The sequence below is a fragment of the Limanda limanda genome, chromosome 2 (genome assembly GCF_963576545.1).
Source record: "Limanda limanda chromosome 2, fLimLim1.1, whole genome shotgun sequence".
Classification (NCBI taxonomy): Eukaryota; Metazoa; Chordata; class Actinopteri; order Pleuronectiformes; family Pleuronectidae; genus Limanda; species Limanda limanda.
The window spans coordinates 1,906,671-1,931,232 of NC_083637.1; the positions used below are offsets into that span (position 1 = coordinate 1,906,671).

The 24,562-nt window shown below is 44.7% G+C and overlaps 1 protein-coding gene across 1 annotated transcript; it reads left to right on the forward strand.

The window, feature by feature from the left end:
* The first annotated feature begins 6,847 nt into the window (after positions 1-6,847).
* On the forward strand, positions 6,848-23,951 carry LOC133023191 (hexokinase-1-like). Its single transcript, XM_061090161.1, has 18 exons — positions 6,848-7,037; positions 9,636-9,798; positions 12,496-12,644; positions 13,958-14,077; positions 14,265-14,360; positions 14,478-14,577; positions 14,772-14,955; positions 15,251-15,406; positions 15,483-15,716; positions 16,473-16,777; positions 17,982-18,130; positions 18,349-18,468; positions 18,600-18,695; positions 20,440-20,539; positions 21,162-21,345; positions 21,532-21,687; positions 22,841-23,074; positions 23,720-23,951. The coding sequence occupies exons 1-18, from the start codon at positions 6,975-6,977 to the stop codon at positions 23,868-23,870; spliced, it is 2,760 nt and encodes a 919-aa protein (XP_060946144.1). The 5' UTR covers positions 6,848-6,974; the 3' UTR covers positions 23,871-23,951.
* The last annotated feature ends 611 nt before the right edge of the window (positions 23,952-24,562 follow it).

Here is a 24,562-nt window from a genome sequence, read left to right on the forward strand (position 1 = left end):
GGAACGTTTCCGGTAAATTTCCGGAAACTTTCCGGAAACTTTCCATGGGAAGTTTAGCTCGGGAATTTGGGGAATTAAAAAAAAAATTTATATATATGCAAATTGCAAATTAAACGCTGAGCAATAAAAACATCATTCAAAACTCTATTTTAAAGATGTATGGAACGTTGAGTTTCAACCCTCCACTGTGCATTCTTCCATCACATGCACAGATAACTCCCAGCATCCTTCACTCTACAGCAGGGCTACTGAGGCCTGCTGTAGAGTGCAGGACTAGTCAGGTAAGTTTCCATGATATTACTGGGAAAAATATATTAGCATGCTGATTGAGGATTGTTCATCTGTTCATCTAGACTATTTCCATTCATTTATCCATCAATTGTAAAATATGTTTACAGACGTTTCCAATTGTTTGGCTAACTATTTATATCTCTGGCATTGCATTAGTGTTTTTTTACAAACTTTTTTCTCATCTTATTCTACAGAACAATGCCACGTGCACTCTCTCATGTGTGGAGACATTTCACCTCATCCAATGTAGAAGGAAAGGCTGTGTACATTAGCAAATACTGTGCAAAGACCTATGTTAAGAATGACACAACGATGCAGAAGCATATAGTCAAGTGCCCAAAGTTTCCTCAGGGCTCAAATCAGCCTATGACACAATAAAATGTTTATATTTATGTCTGTATATGAAAAGGTTAATACAGTTAGTATAAATTACCCACAACATTTCCAGTTTATTCCCGTTTATTCCCGTTATTTCCCGTATATTCCCGTTAATTCCCATGGAAAGTTTCCAACTTTGAATATTCCCGGAATTTTGCAACCCTAATAAAAACTCATAAAAACATTTTACATATCTGTGTTACCAAGTGGAGGATTTAGACATGTCTGAATATTTTGGCGACACCCAGTGGAAGCAACGCGAAACACACACAGATATAAGTCAGTGACGCAGATAAATGCAAGTGAGGAGGAAAGAGGAGTTCGACTTTAACCAGAGTGGGAAATCAACAGTTGTGCATTATTCCTGAAAAATAACGAATGTAGAAAATTGCACTATTCTACAATGTTTAAATAAGTGTGTGTGTGTGTGTGTGTGTGGGGGGGGGAACTTACATCCTGGATCCTGCCTTTGACTCCCACCAGCACCAAAGTTCTTCCATCCTTCATTAAGGGGAAATGTTTTCTTATTCTGACACAGGGATTTAATAGGTTTGAATAACTCAAATTTAAGACTTTTTAAGACCTTAAAGAATTACATTTAAGACCTACGACCTTTAAAACCTGTTAAAATGATTCTAACCTACTTCATACGTTTTCTCCAAACCAGAGAAGACTTTAGATTTGTCATCTAAGTCAGATATCTGAAGAACGAAGCAGCAGGTTGTTCACATCAGACATTTTAAGATACATTCCCTGGTTTTGAACTTGAAAAGCAGCAAAAAAATCTGTGTCTCTCCTAAAACTTCTGGATTCTCCTGATTAATAAGCAAATACAATAATAACAGATATTAATCATGTGTGTGTGAGAGAAGTGAGCAACAGGAACAATAAGTAAAATATAAATGTTTAAATTACGTCTCAGTTAATATTTTTAAAATGATTCTTCAATTCAACATCACACTCCCATAACGTTGGTTTAAAAATAGAATATTGGTCAGAAATTTTATTCCCTCGGGTCAAACTCCACAGACTCTGGATCCTACAGGTTTTATTTGTGTCTCTCTTCACTTTCCCACATTGCAATGCAGAGTTTCTGCAGATTAGTAAAGTGATGGTCAAGTCAACAAGTTACATTTCAGTCATTTTGTCGTATTCAAGGTGAAATGCTGCCCCCTGCTGTTATTCATCTGAAGCTTCAGTGTGGCTCATCTTCATCCGCTTATCCGGGGTCGGGTCGCGGGGGGAGCAGCTCAAGCAGGGGGCCCCAGACTTCCCTTTCCCGGGCCACATTGACCAGCTCTGACGGGGGGATCCCGAGGCGTTCCCAGGCCAGTGTTGAGATATAATCTCTCCACCTAGTCCTGGGTCTTCCCCGAGGTCTCCTCCCCACTGGACGTGCCTGAAACACCTCCCAAGGGAGGCGCCCAGTGGGCATCCTTACCAGATGCCCGAACCACCTCAGCTGACTCCTTTCTAAGTAAAGGAGCAGCGGCTCTAATCCGAGTCCCTCACGGATGACTGAGCTTCTCACCCTATCTCTAAGGGAGACGCCAGCCACCCTTCTGAGAAAACTCATCTCGGCCGCTTGTACCCGCGATCTCGTCCTTTCGGTCATCACCCAGCCCTCATGACCATAGGTGAGGATAGGAACGAAGATCGACCGGTAGATCGAGAGCTTTGCCTTGCGGCTCAGCTCTCTTTTCGTTACAACGGTGCGGTAAAGCGAACGCAATACCGCCCCCGCTGCTCCGATTCTCCGGCCAATCTCACGCTCCATAGTACCCTCACTCGCGAACAAGACCCCGAGGTACTTGAACTCCTTCACTTGGGCTAAGGACTCATTTCCTACCCGGAGTAAGCAATCCATCGGTTTCCTGCTAAGAGTCATGGCCTCAGATTTAGTGGTGCTGATCCTCATCCCAGCCGCTTCACACTCGGCCGCCAGCCGATCCAGTTTGCTTCAGTGTTGCTGTTTGCCTAAATGCTGTTTATCACCATTATAGCAAACTTTGATATTTACTACTCTGAGAAAATCAGAATTATTAAATATGTTGTTGCATATAATAATGATACATTTTATTTAAATTAATTTAAACTGTTCCTCTCAAAACAAGTTTACAAGATGTTTTACTGCAGAAAACATTAAAAACTAAGTCAAAGCCCAAGACAACGATTTAAAATAAAACTTTATTTTTACATTTAGAATTTTAATGACAGAGGAACAAATCATTTTGTAAAACTGGGACATATTACATTAAGAGAACGTGGATTCTGATTAAATGTAATTCTCTCCGTATCGCCCTATGTTCTAAAACCCAAATATTTCAGCTGCACAAACATTCTTCCTCTCCACTGTTCTGAGGATTATATTTATGACCAGAATACATATACTTATACATATATATATATATACTCTTTAGCATATTTAAGACTTTTTAAGATCTAATATTCGGCATTTAAAAGTTTTTAAGCTTCGTAAGACCAGACAGAAACACATTCCTGAAAACTATCACTTCATGAGCTTCTACAGCACAAAAAACAAAACCTGTGGTGTGTGTGTTTGTGTGTCTGTGTGTGTGTGTGTGTGTGTGTGTGTGTGTGTGTGTGTCTCCTGCTGATGCTCACTCCTCTCTCTGGCCTCAGCACACAGCATGTTTGTAGTGGGAATAAAGGAGATTATTGGAGCATGATAATCTGAGGGAGAAGTTTGAGGGGCCTGGTCTCTGCAGAGCAACATTCACTCCTCACTCTGGACTTTCATGGACTTTCAGACCAAATGAGCACAATCGGCAGAAATGTATTATATCATCTGTTTCTCTACAGTTTCTTGTTTGTGACTAATGAGGAGAGAATACGTTATTGGATAATAGGTCAATATTTGTGTCCCATTTACAGTCCGACCACAGGAAACTGTTGTTCAAAGTTTAGTTAGATCGTAAACAAGAGATTCAGAACAACAACATGATTATCGGTCATAATAAGCTCTACAAGTGTGTTATTAATCTTTGTCCTTCATCTGACCTCACAAAGGAAAACACTGCTGCACAGAAAACCATCATGAATAAGATTTAAGATAAAGTGCGACAGATGTGAAGGAAGAAGAATTAATTACACTTCCACATTACTGAAGATCAACAACAGAGACAAACTTTTCACGATACCAAAACAATTCTCTATAAAAGAAGTGTGACCAAATTAGTATTAAATGAGCATTTACCAAAATATATTTAACACTTTTTTAACAAACTTAATACTTTTGAAGGCATAACATTTAGAAATTTGGACTTCAGACTTTTTAAGACCTGGAACAAGCTTCACTTTTTGTAATTTTCAGGAACTAATGTGATTATTTTGCAGTTTTATGAACTGAGATTTATTTCTAATCCATCTGTCGCTTTAATCTCACACATTTTAAAATCAAAGAACTTCTCCCCATGTTCAAAAAATGAAACGATCCGCAATAAAAACAGCATTAAAATGTATAATATACAGTTTTTGTGGATGTGTCTCAAGCCCTTCACTGGTTTGCGTGTCAGCACTCGGACACAGATGAAGGTCGGTGGAGAAGGTCACCCTGAAGCAGCCATGACACCACGCTGGATATTCTGCCTGTGAGAGGAGTGAATGAATGTTAAGCCCCCCTCCTCCCCTCTCTCTCTCCCTCTCTCTCTCTCGCCCCGCGGGGGAGAGACAGTACAGGGAGGTGGTTCTTTTCGTGCATGCACCCTGTGACCCCTGGCTGCAGAAGACGGCTCCGGGGGGCTAGGGGCCGGACACACAGGCGTCCAGGAGGGAAGTCCTCAATCCTAAAGAAACGAGAGGAACGTCACAGCGCTCGCACGTCGTCAGTCAGCTGACACGGTGACGTGGCCGAGCTGCAGGGGGGGGTTGGGGGGGGGGTCTCCATGTGGGGCAATGCAGAGATCTGTTGCATCAGGTCTCATCTGACATTCAAAGACAGGGGGAAAGGATCGTGATGTGATGGAATTCATTTATTAATATCTGTTGACAAGCAGATTTTTAGCTTTAAAGTCCGACTCGTGTTTATCTCCACTGAGGAGGTTTATGTTTTCACTGCTTTTCGTTCACTCTTTTTCTTGAAACTTGGTGGAAACGTGAGCCAAACTAAATTTCAGAGAAAATCCTTTCACGGGTCTCGAAGATTTCTGTCCTTGGAAAACCTTCCTGAAATCCACGTTTTTGACTTGTAGCTACAAATGCATCAACACAATGACTTCTGGGTGCTCTGTTGATCATCTTTAATAATATCAAGAATAACTTCTGTGCGCAGTGACTTTATAGTTAGTATAATATCCCCATGGCTCATTTTAATGTGTGTGTGTTTTAAGCTACGAGATGCTTTCATTTCCTTGGGAATCAATAAAGTATCCATCCATCCATCCATCCATCCATCCATCTATCCATCTATCTATCTATCTATACATCTATCCATCTATCTATCTATCCATCTATATATCAATACATATATCTATCTATCTATCTATCTATCTATCTATCTATCTATCTATCTATCTATCTATCTATCTATCTATCTATCTATCTATCTATCTATCTATTTATACATCTATCTATCTATACATCTATCTATCTATACATCTATCCATCTATCTATCTAAACATCTATCCATCTATATATCAATACATATATCCATCTATATATCAATACATATATCTATCTATCTATACATCTATACATCCAAATATCAATACATATATCTATCTATCTATCTATCATCTATCCATCTATATATCAATACATATATCTATCTATCTATCTATCATCTATCTATCTATATATCAATACATATATCTATCTATCTATCTATCTATCTATCTATCTATCTATCTATCTATCTATCTATCTATCTATCTATCTATCTATCTATCTATCTATCTATCTATCTATCTATCTATCTATCTATCTATCTATCTATCTATCTATACATCTATCTATCTATCTATCTATCTATCCATCTATACAACTATCCATCCATCCATCCATCCATCCATCAGTCATGGAACCTTTACCTCCACCCTTCAGGTCCCTTTACTGTATTGGAGGCTCTTCTGGGGGAAGGGAAATTGTAAAGAAAAAATAGTGATCAGATGTTTTTCCCAGTTTTCTTTTTGCTTTAGTGTTGTTATCACCTTTGTCAACGAGGTTGTGTTCCCGTTGTGATGTGTGCGTTTGTTTTACAGACGGATATAAACAGGGATAAAGTCTCCATTACATTTTGGTTTGGATCAAGATCAGGTGGCAGAGCCAGGGACATGTGTTGTGCCTTTCTATGACTTTTATGAATATTGAAAAGAGACTTTTCCATCTTCCCAAGGTCAGGAGTGAACATCGCTGCCCAGATATTTGAAATGAGGTTTTTAAATGTTATGATTCTGAAGCGGTCACTGTGAGTTGTGGTGAGAGGACTGTGACAGCGTGACAGGAGAGAAGAACCCGTCAGTCACGAGTCGGCCTCATGTGTCATGTGATGTCATGTGATGCTGCGGGAGAGTGATGCAGCAGGACGAGCGCCGATGACATCATCGTGTGGCGGCCCTGTCCCCCTGCACGTCCACCTCTGGGTGCCATGGCAACGGGAGGGAAGTCTCTGGCTGCTGATGGCCGCCTGCAGGTTATCATGCAGGAGCAGCTTCCTCCCTCAGCTCAGACCCTCCCTCCCTCTCTCTCTCTCTCTCTCTCTCTCTCTCCCTCCCTCCCTCTCTCTCCCCCGCCCTCACTGCTGTGGGAGAAGCCCCCTCCTCTCATCCGCCCCTCCTCTCCTTCACGCTCCCCTGCTCAGCCAATCAGAGCGCTCGGTGGGGGCAGGGTATAACGGACCCACCACTCCAGAGCAGAGCTGCTGCATCTCCCCAGAGCGAACAGGGAGCCAGCAGCTGAGAGGGAGGAGACACACACTGACCCAGCCTCTGTGTGTGCTTCAGTGTGTGTGTCTGTGCTGTGTGTGGGTGTGTGTGTGTGTGTGTGTGTCAGATAGGAGCTGTGAGTGTGTGCCTGTCGCAGACCAGCAGGCACGACCACTGCTGCACTCTTGTTCCACCAGACTTTTCCCCCTGTAACCTTGCTTTGTCCCGGCGCCTGGCCGCGGCCTTCCTCCTCCTCCTCCTCCTCCTCCTCCTCCTCCTCCTCCTCCTCCTCCTCCTCCTCCTCCTCAGGATAAAGAGGGATCACTGTGGGGGGGCCGGCAGCCTTCCTCTCCCTCCTTCTCTCTGCTCTCTCACCGCCTCCTCCTCGTCGCTGACAGCTCCTGGGCGGACGTGCAGCCAAGATGATAGCGGCTCAGCTCCTGGCCTACTACTTCACCGAGTTGAAGGATGATCAACTCAAGAAGGTGAGAGCGAGAGAGGAATGTGTGATGTGTGTTGTGTGTTGTGTGATGTGACAGCGGCCGGGGGGGCGGACATGGAAGCCGGTTAACATGGCAGCGTGTACATGAGGCTGTGGGGCGTATCAGGCTGGGAGAGGAAGTGGAGGAGGCCATGATGAACTCTACCGGGGGTGTGATGTGTTCTGGTTGGTTCCGGTGGGCTCACGGTGCTGGACCCGGTGTCCTCGGCCGTGGTGAGGGATGGAGGCAGACATCTCACCGGCCAGGGTTGCCGGGGGCGTCGGTTGCCGGGGGCGTCAGAAGCAGACAGGTGTCTCTGAGCGTCGGTCGTGGGAAAGTCGTGATGTCGTCCCTCCCTCCCTCCCTCTCTCTCACCTGCTGCTTCCTCCGCTCCCTCCTTCTTCCTCCGCTCCCTCCTTCTTCCTCCGCTCTCTCCTCTTCCGTCTCCTCCCTCGTTCCCTTCGTCTTTCCGTTATTTCTGCGGGCAAACACACACACACACACATGAATTCATCAGCAGAGGAATGTGAGCTGGATCCAGAGACCCTGACCTGAGGATGAGTAGAAAGAAACCAGCCACCTGATTGGATGAGAGAGCAGAAAGATGTTCCCTGGGGGGAGGTGGGAGTGGCCAGAGGTTGGAGGGGGAGTGATGTCATGCGTGATGTCATTGTGCAGTATTTGCACGAGCCAATGATGGAATAGGCCGAACGTAGCAGAACCTGACAGCTCTGGTGTGAAACCCGGAATCAGACTAATATACTTAATACTTTCATTATGAGCCTAAATGACTTTAAACACATTTACAGAAGTTTAACCTCTCACAGAAAAGTGGGTTCATCTCTACGAACTGAAAACAGGAAACAATAACGTTTAAGGCAAAGTTTAGGAGAAATTCACGTATAACTATGTTTGATACAAACTGAACATTTGTCCCAGTGTTGCCACAAATACTTCACAATGGCATCACTCAACTTCAAATAAATGTTCGAACTTTACTCAAGGGCGTCTGTATTTAATGTTTGTTTTATGAACATGTTCTCTATATTTTGAATTTGCTGTTATATTCCATGTTATTGCCTATTTTATTCTATTTTTAGACTTTTCCTCCCTCGTTCTGCTGCTGTAACGAGTCATTTTCTCTCCGTGGGATCGTTAAAGTTAATTTTAGGATCTTGGATCAAGCAGATAGAGAATATAAAGGATGTTTCTCGTGAGTATAAAAGAAAGACGTTGAATAACTGAACGATTAAACTGCCCGACGGACGTGTGACGAAGGACGTGAATAGAAACAGAATCTTGTTTACTGCTCATTATTTTTAGGAAGTCGTCTCCCACTGTGTTTATGTTCCTCACGATACATCTGTCTTTTTTCTGAGAGGCTAAAAATAGTGACGCCACACAGAGAGGCCTGATGGGAAACAAGTGTGTGGACAGAATAGGCCGGTGTGCCCCATGGCATGCACTGTGTGTGATTATGTAACAACAACAGTGAGTGGCCAGAGCAAATACCCCCCCACCCCCAACCCCCCAACACACATGCCCTAATTAGATGCATTAACTCTAATGCAATAATTAAACTGCAGACTGGCAGTTTTAAACCCTGCTGATTATTAAAGCCACTGGTATTTAGACATCATGAAAACATCTGCTCTGGTTCAGAGGCTCCTTCACGTGATGTGTTAACGTGTGCGTCACGTGACTCAGGGAACAGGAAGTGGTCACACAACACGAGGGGTCCTGGCACCAGGGTTGAACTTCGGGTTGAACATTTCAGGGGAAGAGTTCAAATTCTACAAACCAGCTAGAGGCCAATGAGCTGAGGTCAAAAGGTTATTCTGTGTTTGTGCTGCAAATTAAATCAAAAGGAGAAAAACCAACCACAGTGGAAACGCTCCTGTCAGTGTGACTCTGGTTAATGTCACTGAAGTTAAGGTTTAGTCAGTTTCACACGTGGTTATTGTCTCGAGTTAATCAGTGACACAGCATGAATTTAAACTTGATGTTGCCATGGTTACCAGCACCTGCTTTGAACACTGACTTATTATGCTGAGCGCTGCCTAGACAGGAGGGGAATGTCTTCACCTGTGTGTGTGTCTTTGTGTGTGTGTGTGTCTCTCTGTGTGTGTGTGTGTGTGTGTGTGTGTGTGTGTGTGTGTGTGTGTGTGTGTGTGTGTGTGTGTGTGTGTGTGTGTCTGTGCTCAAAATTACTCAACAACGCAGTGACAGATTTTTTTCACCAAACCTGGTGTGAATATGAAACTCATTTGTCAAGTTATCGTTGCAAATAATAAAGAGAAAATCTAAAGTTTCTATTTATCAGAGAGTTACAAACCCCTCGTCCGGATTTATCTTTAAATCAAATTGCCGTCTAAATTGTAAATGAACCGTGTTGAATTGAACCGGGCTCCGTACATGGCTGCTCACTGCTCTGTGTGTCCTGCACCAGATGGGTTAAAAACAGAGGTTAAATTTCCCTACAATTGCATGAGTGTGCTTGTGCATCACTGTGCATGTGTTTGGGACAAATAAATGTATTAATATGCAGGTTTATATTTTGACCGATCCCTGACCCCCTGTGTCTGTGTCTTCCTCCCTCAGATCGATAAGTACCTGTACTCCATGCGCTTCTCGGACGAGACGCTGAGGGACGTCATGAACCGGTTCCGCAGGGAGATGGAGAACGGGCTCGGACGGGACACGAGCACCACGGCCACCGTGAAGATGCTGCCGACCTTCGTCAGGTCCATCCCCGATGGATCAGGTAGAGTTCACATCCAGGGTCTCAGGGAATGAACTGAACAGTAGTAGTAATTTAAAATTCATGAGATATGAGGGAAACATTTGCTGTGCTTCACGAATTAAAGCAAAACTTGGAATTAAAATTACTTGATTTAGGCGTCGCTGCCAACTTCAGGAAATAAAAACACATTATTCTTAAATAAGAACCTTTAAGTGACCGATCTAATCCAATCAAACAAATAAATTCTTGTTTCACGTGCTCGAAGAAAACGTAAATAAAGATGGACGACATGATGCCTCCAAAAAGTGAAGCCAAAGCATCTTGATCGCCCCCTGATGGCTGGCTGCAGTAAAGGTGATAAACGCTGCCTCCTTCATGTTATTGGATGGGACGTGGACCAAAGATGGCTTCTGTCATTTTAGGTCGTTCTTAATATTTTCCACAATATATCCCATGATAGTTTGTCCTTTAACAACAGGACAGGTTCACGTTGATTATAAACCGTCTGTAGTCTGAACTGTAAATTGGTTCGTTCTGACGCATCTGTTAATATTAAAAAGGGCTGATGAGTTAACACAAGCCTCTTTGTGCTCTGGACGTGGACTCAGTAGATCTCCATTGTTTCAGCCTCGGGGCCAAAGAGTTCAAACGACACAATCACATGACGTCTTCGTCTCGTAAACACACAAACACTGACGGATGAAAATCCCGTAATCCGGTCACGTCAAAATATTCTGAAAAAATAGATAGTTTGGAACATGTCATATGAGAAATCTTGAAAGATCTGGTATAATAGTTTTGTCTATAACATTGAAGTTACAGGAAAGTAGCTTTTGTTTCAGGTTCCTTTAATAATCCGGTTGTTACAGGTCAATAAGGAATTTACTGAGGAGACAAACTAAAAGAAATATTGAATTAATGATGATTCTGTGTGTAGCTACTGTGTTGAACGTCCTCTGTGGAATCAAACCACCGGTCAGAACAGAGTCACACCGGTCAAAGTCAAGCTGCCATCTTGCCTCGTCCTTGTTAGTAAACAGTGTCCAAACACAGATATAACATCAAGTGTCCGTGCGACAAGCCGAGGCCCGAACAAGGAGGCGACGCTGTCACCTTCCAGCCGTCTCTCATCTTATAAATAGCTCCAGGTTTCAACTACAACACAATGTGTGGAGACAGGAAGCAGAGCTGGAGCCGCGGGAGCTGGATCAGCTGCAGCAGAAACCTTCCTCCTCTGTAACCCGAGCTGTGCTTCAGTGACAGATAATCTAATTCCTTTCTCCCTCTGAGCGACTCAAAGGACAACGGGTGAAGGAAATCATGGCTGAGCTCTAATGAGGAGTCACAGAGCAGGGTAAACCTTCCTGTGTAATAAGATTAGTCTACGAGTAGAAGACTCAAATGTTAAAAAGACCTGCTCATCTTAGTCCTACTCTCACAAATCCAGTTTAAATCTCTTATTTAAACTTTAGTCCGTTTAGATTTGAGTCTGGAACACAACAGAGATCCACTGACTCGTCCACGCAACTCAAATCACATCTGGGGAAGTCGGACTCTACATGTAATGAAAGCAAAGCAGATGATCATTTAAATAAACACTGTGGGGAAAAATCCATAAATCACATGAACTTTTACTGGGTGAACTCCTCAAATGATGCAATTCCAGAGGTTTGCCAACAGGAGCAGATTTCTATTTATATCCACGGGTCGATGGGACTGGACTGCAGGGTCGTGGTGGGACGTGACTATCACCTGGACTCGTGCTCTGCACTCAGTCAGAAACACTTGTGGATGTCAGACCCGGTCACAGCTCATTCCAGGCAGGTCAGGGGGATAAATAGCACAACGCAGCAAACACTAAAGTCACAGAGTCACCGAGTGAAGAACATTGTTTAGTTGGGAGGACGGATTCCTCCCGACTTGAATCAACACCACGAGGTCACAGGTCAGATCCCACTGCGCAACCACACACACGTGTTATCGTCTGCATTGTGAGTCACTTTGGATCAGTGTCAGACAAATACCAAATAAGGCTATATAGCTAAATTAGGGAGCTTTCCCCTTAAGTTTTTGAGTTTTCAGTTTAGTCTTAACTGGAATAAAAGTGCTACAGGTTAACGCTCCAGACAGAATCCTGACCGGCACCAGGTTGTGAGTAAATATTTCATTGGGTGAAATGAAAGCAGCTGAATATGTGATGCTTCTTCTCTCTGTGGAGGATCCGTTTACATTCGGGCTTCTTGCCTGGAGCAGCAGACGCCTCTGGCCTCTTCACAATAAGAGCTTCAGTGGGAAACCAGCTGAGTTGCTTTCTGCTTTTAGGCCATTTTCCTGTTTGTGTCTCTTAACGGACGTTTCTCTTTTCAGGCCTCAGGTTCCGACGGGATCAGACTATCAGATATGATCAGATTCTATGTTCGACTTCAATCGTTCCCGGTTTTATTACACACTCGACACAGATCTACATTATTCAGACAGACAGCTGTGATCTGCATCCTGATAATGTGAAGAGAAAGAAACCGATGGACTTTTCATTGTCCCAGAAATCTTCTGGAATCTTGAAATTAGTGTCGTGAAATTAAAAACACATTCACTCCTTGTTAGTAAATGTATTGTGAAATTTAAATTCACTTGTACTATGGCCTCTTGTATCTGGACCTGTATCCTACTGACAGGTGTGTCTCACAGACCTTACTTATGAATCTCTCATTCTGTCAGAAAAGGGAGACTTCATAGCGCTGGACCTCGGGGGGTCTAACTTTCGGATCCTGCGGGTTAAAGTGACGCGGGACAAGAAGCAGCCGGTTCAGATGGAGAGCCAGGTGTACGAGACCCCGGACGACATCATCCACGGGAGCGGGACTCAGGTGATCACACATCCTCTAGTTTGACCTCTGTCAAGGAGGTGAAGCCCCTCCCACCTGTCAGCACGATCGCACATAAACTAATCAACAGATTTTCCACAAAACTTGGTGCCGGGTTGCATCTAGAATTTTGTAAAATTTGCATCAAGAATTTTTCAACCCTTCTTTAAGGTGAAATAGGAGCTTTTTTATGTCATTTTCACCAATTTTCCAAGGAATCATTCAAGCATCTTGAAAAATAAAAAATAAATAAATCAGGTACATTTAGGAGATGTACTCTAATTGGACCTTTGGACCTTGGTGGAGTTACAAGGTTCATTGAGGACAGACGAGTATTTTAAAACCTCAGGGTTCAACTTTCTCGATTTTTCCTAAACAGACAAAGACAAAATCGATGGCTGTTGCTAAAAACAGGCACCAGACTGTGTTTAACATGTCCCGGTGTCGTAATCCCTTGTATCAACACAGCCCGACCCAGGTCAGACAGAGGATTGTTTCTACTCAGTGTTTGCCCGGCCGCACTGAAGGTCAGGCCGCAGATCACTTTGTGTAAAACTACCTCCACAGTAACGCTGAGATCAGAGGGCGTGACGTCACAACGAGCGCTGACCTACACTGAACCTGCACTGAACAGCTGGCGCTCGCATTGTAACACGATCACCAAAACATGGACGCCCGACCGCGGCTGCGTGATTGGTCCAGAGCGGGACGGAGACGCAGACAGGACAGGACAGATGCTGTTTAGTTGAAATGAGGAAGGGACAGCTGCTCAGAAATGTAACGTGATATATGAACAGGTTTGTTAACAAAGTGGCTCCGACGAACGGGAGGATTTTAGTTGAAAATAACATTTTGTTCAGACTTTCTAAGAATATGCTGTTTACAAAGAGCGGTTTTAGAGAAGAGCTAAAGAAACGTGAACTGCACCGAACCCGTGTAAAATGTCCAGAAATTGCCAGAGAGAAATGTGAGAAAACAGCAGGAAATATACCTCAATAATTCAAACTGAAAGAATACAAAACACCTCGGGATGGAAAATAGGAGCCGTACTAATTCAATTTCTGAAAACAGCTTAAAGAAATCAAGTTGATCACATGATGTCTGTGAAGCTTGTAAATCAATCAGGTCCAGACTCTTGAATCTGTAACTCTCATACTCTTACCTCAACTGACTGCTGATGTTTTCTGAATGAAAGTTGGGTGTGAGGTGTATATGAGATAAAGTCTTGTATTAATAGGAAAGTGTCTAATGTTTGTTGGTTACACCGTCTCGTTGTATATATTGAACACAACTGTTTGAATCTGCTCTGTTCGCAGCTCTTCGGTCACGTCGCAGATTGCCTGGCTGATTTCATGGAAAAGCAGAAAATCAAGGACAAAAAGCTTCCTGTCGGATTAACCTTCTCCTTCCCCTGCGCCCAGAGCAAACTGGACGAGGTAAACATTTATATAATGTCTTGTATATTTCCTACAGACTATGACAGATACTCCTTAGTTTTCATTTCTCTAAATGTGCTCTGAAAAGCGGCCAAATGTCCTTTTTGATGATGTAGATAGAACAGCTACTAAACCCTGAAACCTGGACCTTTAAGTTTGGTCTCTCATGAAACCAATTGTTTTACAGGCAGTCTTAGTGACATGGACAAAGAAGTTTAAAGCCAGTGGCGTGGAAGGGATGGACGTCGTGAAGCTTCTGAACAAGGCCATCAAGAAACGAGGGGTGAGGGTTATATCCTATTCCACTATTCTACAGATCCGTTTGTCCCATGATGGAATAGTTGTGGTAGAAAAGCTGCAATTTTGGATTTTGTCTTAACAAATCTTGTTTTCTTTCCAGGACTGTGACGCCGACATCATGGCCGTGGTTAACGACACGACTGGCACCATGATGACCTGCGGATTTGACGACCAGCGCTGTGAAGTGGGCATCATCATAGGTGAGGACAGTCGATCCCACACACTGATGGTTCTCATAAGATCTAAAAACCTTAACACAAGCTTGTCAGAGACACAGTTCTACATGTGAGGGCGCCAAAGGCTTCACAACCTCCCTGGCACTGTTGAGTCGATGCACTCAACCTACTCCAGAGAGCGTAGGTCATGTGACTCACGCTGCTCTGCCTCCACTCAGGGACGGGAACCAACGCCTGCTACATGGAGGAGCTGCGTCACATCGACCTGGTGGAGGGGGACGAGGGCCGGATGTGCATCAACACGGAGTGGGGCGCCTTCGGGGACGACGGGTCCCTGGAGGACCTCCGCACAGAGTTCGACCGTGAGATCGACAGAGGTTCCATCAACCCAGGGAAGCAGCTGTAAGAAATCCCTTTTGAAATTCAAGTTTTAGTTTTTGGGCAGAAATCTTTTCTTCCAAAACGTGAAAAGTACAGGAAAGCACAATTCATCAAAGTAGTCTGCTTGAATTCTTGGGGAGGCTGTGGGTGGGAGCATGTTTCCTTTTACACTCTATTCTAGAAAAGATCGATTTTTGTTCCTGAAGCACAACCGTATTGTTATGTAACAGAAAACGAGTTCCTCTGGCCTCCTGTCCAGCAAAGTCCGATGAAAAGAGACGATGCATCAGCTGACCGGTTCCTTCCCTGTGCTCAGGTTCGAGAAGATGGTCAGTGGCATGTACATGGGGGAGCTGGTCCGACTCATTCTGGTCAAGATGGCCAAAGAGGGCCTGCTGTTCGAGGGCCGGATAACCCCCGAGCTCCTGACCAAAGGGAAGATCGAGACCAAACACGTCTCCGCCATCGAGAAGTGAGTGAGCAGAGCGACTCGGTCCTGCAGGTGCGTGGACGGAGTTCTTAATAACGATGAATCCCTCTGATCTCAGGACCAAGGAAGGACTGAAGAAGTGCATGGAGATCCTGACGAGGCTCGGGGTGGAGCCGTCGGATGAGGACTGCCTGGCCGTGCAGCACGTGTGCACCATCGTGTCTTTCCGTTCGGCGAATCTAATCGCATCCACACTGGGAGGAATCCTCTCTCGCCTAAAGGAAAACAAAGGAGTGGCCCGCCTGCGCACCACCGTGGGCATCGACGGGTCGCTGTACAAGATGCACCCGCAGTGAGTAGCACGTCAGGCAGGAGGGCAGGGGAGGGGTTAAACACACAAGTGATGCTCCTTGGACGCACAACTTCATGTTTCACATTCAAGACCAACAAAGAGACAGAGGTTAGAAACCACAGCAAGGAAACAGTTCAGATAAATCCTTCAAACTACATCATCTGACGAATATAGAGGAGTTTTAAATAATGAATCTAAACTCACTTCTGTTTTTAATTTAGGTTCATTTATAAAAACGTATTTTTTCAATAAGTGATTAGCTGATTGTGTTTCAGTAAAATCAAATCATGACACTTTGACCTTATTTTACCAGAGTAATGATTCTGACCAAAAACGGACATTTACTTCTTTAGGTTTTGTATCTGGACACAAACAATAAAGCTTGATTTAATGGACAGCACTGAACTACGGGTCACTGATGAGATTACATGAGATTATGCCATATTATGATTACATTCCAGAATAAATCCAGATTAATATCAAGGTCAATGATTTCAAAGACATCAACCGGCTCCATTAACTCATTAACTGGATTTTACATTCAAGAATATGTCCGATAAATATTTTCTGTGAGGTTCTGTACGAGTTTGTCTTCATAAAGAACTGAGATAAATCAATGTAGGTGAGAAATGAAGTAACTAACATCCTCTCAAATGCTGCTCAGTGTCTCCACCCTGTGAAACGAGTCTGTGACAGTTTGGATTTCCTGACTGGAGCCTCTCTCCTGACTCTGGGTGTCTGCTGCTCTCTGCTCAGATACGCTCGCCGCCTGCACAAGACCGTGCGTCGCCTGGTGCCGGACTCAGACGTGCGCTTCCTGCTGTCTGAGAGTGGGAGTGCGAAGGGTGCTGCCATGGTAACAGCGGTGGCGTACAGGCTGACGGAGCAGTCGCGCCAGATCCAGCAGACGCTGGCAGAGTTCCGGCTGAGCAAAGCCCAGCTGCTGGAGGTGAAGAAACGCATGAGGGCCGAGATCGAGAGAGGCCTGAAGAAGGAGAGCCACCAGGAGGCCGCCGTCAAGATGCTGCCCACCTTCGTCCGAAGCACCCCCGACGGATCAGGTGATTAGAGAGAGAGACGTTTTTTACATCCGTCAAAGATGAAGTGGATATTATTCTACTGAAAATACCATTTACTGGCTTCACATCACAGAGTAGAAGCTACATGGAGAATACAGGGAAAGTATTTGTAACATCAACAAGTCACCGAACTGAGAAAATCTTTGTATTTTAATGGGATTCGCGACATTGCTGCAGTTTATTGATCAGATTCTGTTTATGATCCAACTGTAAAAGAAAGATGGACGACATGAGGGCTTCCCAAAAGTCCATCGGTCTCATTGGGCCCCCTGGTGGCTGGCTGCAGTATAGGCCACAAATAAGCCTCCTCCGTGTTAGCAGATGGGAAATGAAATGTATTTCTCAAACATGGGTTCTGTCATTTTACGGAAGTTCTTAAGTGTTTATGTCTTTGACAAGATCCGATTTTAATTATCTGATGCAGACTGAGACTTCATGATTGACAGCTGACTTGTGATTGGTCGAGCCTGAGTTCCCCTGATCGCCGCTGTGTAGACTTTGGCTCAGAATTTGTAAAAAGACAGAGTTCGTGGGAGGAGGAGGAGACGTGTCGTCCATCTTGATTTACACTATGACCAGGAGGCAGAGCGGGTCGCTCACTAACAGGAAGGTCGGGGATTCGATCCTCTGCTTTCCCAGTCTGCACGTAGAAGTGTCCTTGATGCTGAACCCCATTCTGTCCATCAGTCCATGAAGACCAGAAAAGCACTATTTATAAGCAGTTCTTCCATTTACACCAGGTTCCAATGTCTCACATCAACAAAGTGCTAAACAACCGGAGGCTTTACCACTTGGCAGTTTCCCAAAATTCAAGACGAGACACGACGCAGATGAAGCAAGAACAAGAGAATCCGGCTCCTCTGCATTACTTAAAAAAAAGATCCACAGTCCGCCCCCATCACGCCATCATCAGATTAAACCTCCATTATGGTTTACAACTAATGACAGTGGAGAGATTAACGACACAGACCAGTTCAGACAAGAGCAGGACCATTTAAATCCAAGAGGAAATGCCTCAGATTTTATCAAACTTTAAATGTTCCTGCTGCAATGAAAACCTGCGAATCAGTAACTTTTGAATGTTCAACTCCTGTGTTTTTCATAATAAAGTTAAAAAGTCAACTCCCTGGCACCAGATTAAGATCTGATGGTTCTCCTGCTAACGAGAACGTTCTTTTAATCACAGAGAACGGAGATTTCCTGGCTCTGGACCTCGGAGGGACCAACTTCCGTGTTCTTCTGGTGAAGATTCGCAGCGGGAAGAGACGATCGGTGGAGATGCACAACAAAATCTACCAGATTCCCATAGAGGTCATGCAGGGAACTGGAGAGGAGGTAAACAAAAAATCGACTTTTCAGCTTGAAAATAGATTTACTCCCATTTCTAGTCACTATAAACCACATTCGGAGGATGCATCTATCTATGAGGTTGTGTTTGTGGAGTTTGACAAGTGGAAACCAACATGTTTCTCACCATAGAAACCAAAGTATGAGCAAAGCAAACCGTATCTCTACGTTTATTAACCGCTAACAGCATCTCTCTCTCTCTCCAGCTCTTTGACCACATTGTGCACTGCATCTCCGACTTCCTGGACTACATGGGAATGAAAAGTGCTCGACTGCCGCTCGGCTTCACCTTCTCCTTCCCCTGCCACCAGACCAGCCTGGACGCAGTACGTTCTCCACAGATTGCCCTTCTGTGATTTAGTCAGACGGCCGTTCTGCAGACGATTATCGCGTTTATTATTAAGCGTTTATTTCCGCCGTGTGGATTTGTCCTCAGTGAGAATTGTGTGCTCTGCAGGGGAAACTCGTCACCTGGACCAAAGGCTTCAAGGCCACAGACTGCGAGGGCGAGGATGTGGTGGAGCTTCTCCGGGACGCCATCAAGAGGAAAGAGGTAACGTGAGACTTTTATTATAAGTAGGGATGCACCGATCCGCTTTTTTCACCTCTGATACCGATACCGATATCTGAGGTTTAGCATCGGCCGATACCGATCCGATACCGATACTATTTAAACAGTCGGATTCCCCTGGTCCGCACCAGTTCTAAGTCACCCGCGGGTGAGTTCACCAACTTTGCAACTCCGCCGGTTCCGTTCAAACTGAGCAGGGCGGGAGATCCGGACCGGGACCCGTCCGGCACCGGGCCGGCGGAGGGACCGGGAGCGGGACCGGGAGCCGGGGGAGAGCCGGGGGAGAACCAGGAACCGGGGGAGAGGCGCCGGACACTGTCGGCTCCGCACGGCGTGTTGCTTGCGTATGACGTCACTCACAGCGCACAGCATAGAATTACACTGAATAGATCAGCCGATATGGATCGGCCCATTGTCACCGATACCCGATCTAGAAATTTCTTCAATATCGGTACCGATACCGATACAAATATCGGATCGGTGCATCCCTAATTATAAGTGCAGCCACACAGACAACAGCACAGTGTGTCCTCCGCCCTCATGATATTTACTGTGCTGCCACAGTAACACAACTATTCCCACTGAGAAAGAAACTGGTTTTTAAATAATCTAAGCTTTTACAAATGTTTTTCAACCATCTCCATTCTATAACTTTAATATCTGCCATTTTCCTGCTCATTAAAATTAATATCTGCTGCTTTGCTGATGCAGTTCTCATATCGAGGGTTTGAGTCTTTAACCGTGTTCATCGATGTCATGAAGTGATTTCAGATCCGAAGTGCTTTGACTGGGAGGTGCTGTCCGCTCACTGTGTTCCTACGGCAGAGAGCTACGGATTTATTCTGATAAAGTAGAGAAATTACACTGCTCGGAAACGATCGTAAATAATGTGGGGACGCAAAATGAAATGTTTAATAGAGCAACATCGTGTTGGGTGTCTGCAGATTAAAGTTGAAGTTAACTTTTTAAGACGATGATGAACGATATTTAAGACCTTTGTCAAGTACGACAGATATGAAGATTACTAAAGAATACATAGCTAAAAATAAGGTGAAGTAGTGGAATTTAACTTTTCATATTCAAATGTGTTCATTTTGAGATTCTTACATTGATTTCACACTTTTAGATGGAGAATCCAGTAAGTATTAAGTGACTGTAAATCCGTAACCGGCAGGTAAAGCATTGAGGACCTGGAGCCGTGTGTGGTCATTGTGGGAAACAGCATGTTGTAACACTGGGAAGCTTCTCTCAGAGGAAGAGTGTGTGTCTTTGAGTGTCTGAGAATCACCACGGTGACGACAAACATGATCCAGACATGATCCTGTGTATTGTGTGAGTGTGGCGGAGCTCGTGACACAGCTTGTGTATTTGCTATGGATTCGGCCTGTGGAGGAATGTGAGTGAAGCGCATGCTGCTCAGTGTGGTCAGTTATTAATCCCTCTGTCAACACGCCCGTCCAATTGTTGGACAGAGAACATGGAATTGAAATGGCTGTCATGCACAATGGAAACCTGGAAACATAAATAAAGGATTTAAGTAATAATCTCATATTTTGTGCCTTGCAGATAAAGAGAAATCAAAATAAAACCGCGTCTCTGCTTACGGATTTGTTGGATTATAACACAAAGCATGAATCCTGAGGGGTGAGATTGGTGGAAACACGTACATGTGGTTTCCTCGTCCGTCGCCCTGAGACCAGTTTTTCTTGTGTTGTTTGTATTTTAGGAGTTTGAGCTGGATGTGGTTGCCATAGTGAACGACACCGTGGGGACGATGATGACTTGTGCGTACGAGGAACCCACTTGTGAGGTGGGACTGATCGCAGGTGAGTTTCAAAACAACTGCTTCTCGAATCGAAAGCTGTTTCCACACATGGACTCTAGAGACGTTTCTGTACTTCATGTATTTAAAGGGACTCTTACCTTTGTTGCATTTTTACACTTTTTGTGGATAAGGTTAAATTGGTATTAATAAGGTAATGACACTCTAAAATGCAAGACAGACCCACCAGGAGTAAAAACAAACAATTATTTCACTCTCGTAATATTTAGTGAAAACTTCAACCAATAAAATTCTTCGGACCGAAGGACCTTATTGGCCGACAGACCTGTCTGTTTGCTGCATGGACATGCAGGTTTTCCGTCTGCTTCTTGTGGCGCATTCGGGCCCGTCATCATATGTGAATGTAAATGTATATAACTTACCGAATCCATTGCTTTGGTAAACAAAAACTCACGTGCGTGCGCGGAGGCAGTAGGTCGTAAGTCTGCTTGTAAATAAAGTTTCTTCAAAAAAACACCGCGGATGGGAACGAGGGGGTGGGGCATTGGAGGAAGGCGGGATGATTTGAATGTGCTGTAATTCTCAAATGCAACAAAGGTAAGAGTCCCTTTAACGTGTCAGTTCAGTGTGGAGGTTGACGGACGGTTCGTCGTGTGTCCTCTCAGGGACGGGCAGTAACGCCTGTTACATGGAGGAGATGAGGAACATTGAGATCGTGGACGGAAACGAGGGCCGCATGTGCGTCAACATGGAGTGGGGGGCGTTCGGAGACAACGGCTGCCTGGACGACATCAGGACGCAGTACGACCACTCGGTGGACGAGAACTCACTCAACGAAGGCAAACAAAGGTCAAGAGGTTTTAAATGTTAAAGTATATCTGAGTATTTGAACACTTTGCCAGTTCATGTCGTTGCTGGATCTAAAAGCAGCTCTGTAAAAAGCAATCCTCCTCCCAACTCTTAGAATTTCTTCAACGGGTGTTTTGTCATTCTTGCCGCGATCTAACGATTTGTCTCCTCGTCTTTTATGGTCAGATACGAGAAGATGTGCAGCGGCATGTACCTGGGAGAGATCGTCAGGCAGATCCTCATCGATTTGACCAAGCGCGGCTTCCTCTTCCGGGGACAAATCTCAGAGACGCTGAAGACCACGGGCATCTTCGAGACAAAGTTTCTGTCGCAGATAGAGAGGTGAGTGGCACTGGTTGATCTAGAGACGGACAAATCGAGAGTCTAATGAGGAAGTGTCAGAAAGGAAACTTGATAAAAACCTGTGCAGGACCCAAGTGATGAAAACCAGAAGACGGGAATGTCTCAGTTAAGGCTCCAGATACATAAGCTCCCTGGGACTTGGGAGGTAAAATAATCTCATAGGAGCTTTAACTGTTGTGCAGAGAATCTCGTCTTCTTAACACCCAAACTTTTTGTAGCACTCAAAAACAAAAGGAAAGTTGTATTAAAGTTAACTAACCACATCACTGCTGGTTTATCCTTTAACAACTGTTAGATATAAAACATCTTTTGATGAACAATCTCTGGTGACAACAAGCCAAACAGCTGCTATGATTTTGAGGATAACGGCATGAAAGCTTGTTCTTTAGCAGCATTGTTCACAGAAAAGAAGCATCTAGACCAGGGGTTCTCAACCGGGGGTCCGCGGCCCCCTGGCGGTCCGCGACGGCATTGCAGGGGGTCCGCGAAATTCGCTTTGATATTTCAACACATTTCCAGATTACTCTTGAATATCGTGAAAAATATCTAAAATAAGAAAAATGTCTAAAATGATATAAAGGTGCTGGTGATCATGAGGTTAAACTTAAGTAGGCCTCAATTGATCAATGAAATTGTATGATTATCATTTGTGACATATTCTGCATTACTTTGTCATCTTCCCTCTTCAGTTGTAGCCCCAGTTTATGTTGATTGTTATTGATCATCGTTACTTTAATGTTCTCTCAACATGTCAGCTACATGTCTGTACATTTAAGTCATGAACGTTATATATTGATGTTCATATGGTTCTGAGATGCAGTACAACTACAAACTGCATTTTAATTTTGTTTTCAATTCTTAAGCACTGAAAATCAACCGCTTTTTGTTGTTTTTTACACAGATTTTTCTAGATTTGTTTGAGGTTTTTAAATAAAACCAACATGGAAAACCAAATGTTAACAAAACCAGTTGAAAACCCCTGGTCTAGAGGGATAGGGGGGGGGGGGGCGCACTGTGACGACTTAGTTTATACACCGTCTAAGCCCACCTTGGCCTCTGGGAACAGCTGTGAGGGATCCGGTGACTTTTACCGCTGTCGGCTGACCTCTGACTCCCTCTCCCCCCCCCACAGCGATCGTCTGGCGCTGCTGCAGGTCAGGGCCATCCTGCAGCAGCTGGGGCTCGACAGCACCTGTGACGACAGCATCATCGTCAAAGAGGTGTGCGGCACCGTGTCCCACCGCGCGGCTCAGATCTGTGGAGCCGGGATGGCTGCCGTGGTGGACAAGATCCGTGAGAACCGAGGCCTGGACCACCTGGAGGTCACCGTGGGCGTGGACGGCACGCTCTACAAGCTCCACCCACAGTAAGACTCAGGGACATCCTCACGCATCCTTCTTATGTTCTTGTATCAACCAATCCAGGACATTTTCAATCATATTATGCTATAACTTTTCCACACAGACAGAAGACATTTAAAGGAGACGTATTGTTTTTCAGTTTCTTTCCACTGGTGCGTCATAAGGTCTTTTTTTGAGAATGTAAAAGTTAAAAAGCTTAAAGTAGAGAAACCCTCGACAGCAGAGTCACAGAGTCGTGATGAGGATTTGGTGTTTAAAGATAATTAGAACGTCTATAAAAGGTTTAAAGCTTCAAACATCCAATTTCAGTCGTCAGAAATCTGAGATCAGAGAAAAACCAAATCCGTAAGTCCTGCTCCCCAGCTGAAGAACCACACATGGAAGCAAAGAACTCACATAGTAATCTAGATTCATTATTATTATACACCTATCAGATATCTTGAGACTAAGATCCTGGTTCTACTGTAAATGGAGAGTGGACTCAATGAGCAGGATGAATGTGTTGCTGGACAACTGCAGTAACACAACTCTCCAGATGAGGTCGAGCTTCTTCCTTCTCGCTCTGGACCGACAGAGCATCTTTTGTTTCTTTCAGCTCAGTAGCGAGTTGCCTCCTAACCACAGTTTCCTGTCGCCCTCTTGCCCCTCAGCTTCTCACGGATCTTCCAGCAGACGGTGAAGGAACTCGCCCCCAAGTGTGACGTCACCTTCCTGTTGTCCGAGGACGGCAGCGGCAAGGGCGCCGCCCTCATCACCGCCGTGGGCTGCCGCCAGAGAGAGCTGGAGGCGCAGCAGCACTGAGGAGCTCCGCCACGTTTGTCCTTGAGAACTACCTGCTGCTCCATCGTGACCTTCACCCCCCCCCCAAACCCCCTGCACAGCCCAACTCCATCTGCCCTTGGCAGCCGTGACTCCACCTCTGCCCCCCCCCCCCTGGCCCACCACCACCACCTCCTCCTCCACAGCCAGAGAGACATGCTGCATGCGTAGGGAATTAAAACTGAGTATCTAAATATTTATTTATACAGCACCAGAGGTTTTTATTATTTCCATGTTTGTACATTTTCCTCGATAGCTTGTCGATAATCGGATAAAATCTAAACTCCTTAGCCGTGCAATATTTGTGTATTGCTAATTTTATTTTTATATGGAGGCAAATATATAATTGTATTTATATAACTGAGGCCACTTTGAATCCCAGAGGTCATTAGGATTTTGCACCATAGACAAAATGTCTGCACTTTTTATATGAGGGTTACAACTGCAGCATTTTGATGACGAAACTCCAGCTCCGGACCCAAGGGCTCGCTGCAAAGGGTTGAATGCGAGAGTCACGGCTGTTAAAACCATCGCCCCCCCCCGCGACGCGCTCACGCTACGTGCTAAGCTACTAACCCCCCCCCCCCCCGGTCTGTGTAACTGTCAGTGTAACTCACATATTAACGTATTCCAGCTGCACCGTTCCATTTATTCCTCAAGAGCTGAGAAAAAAA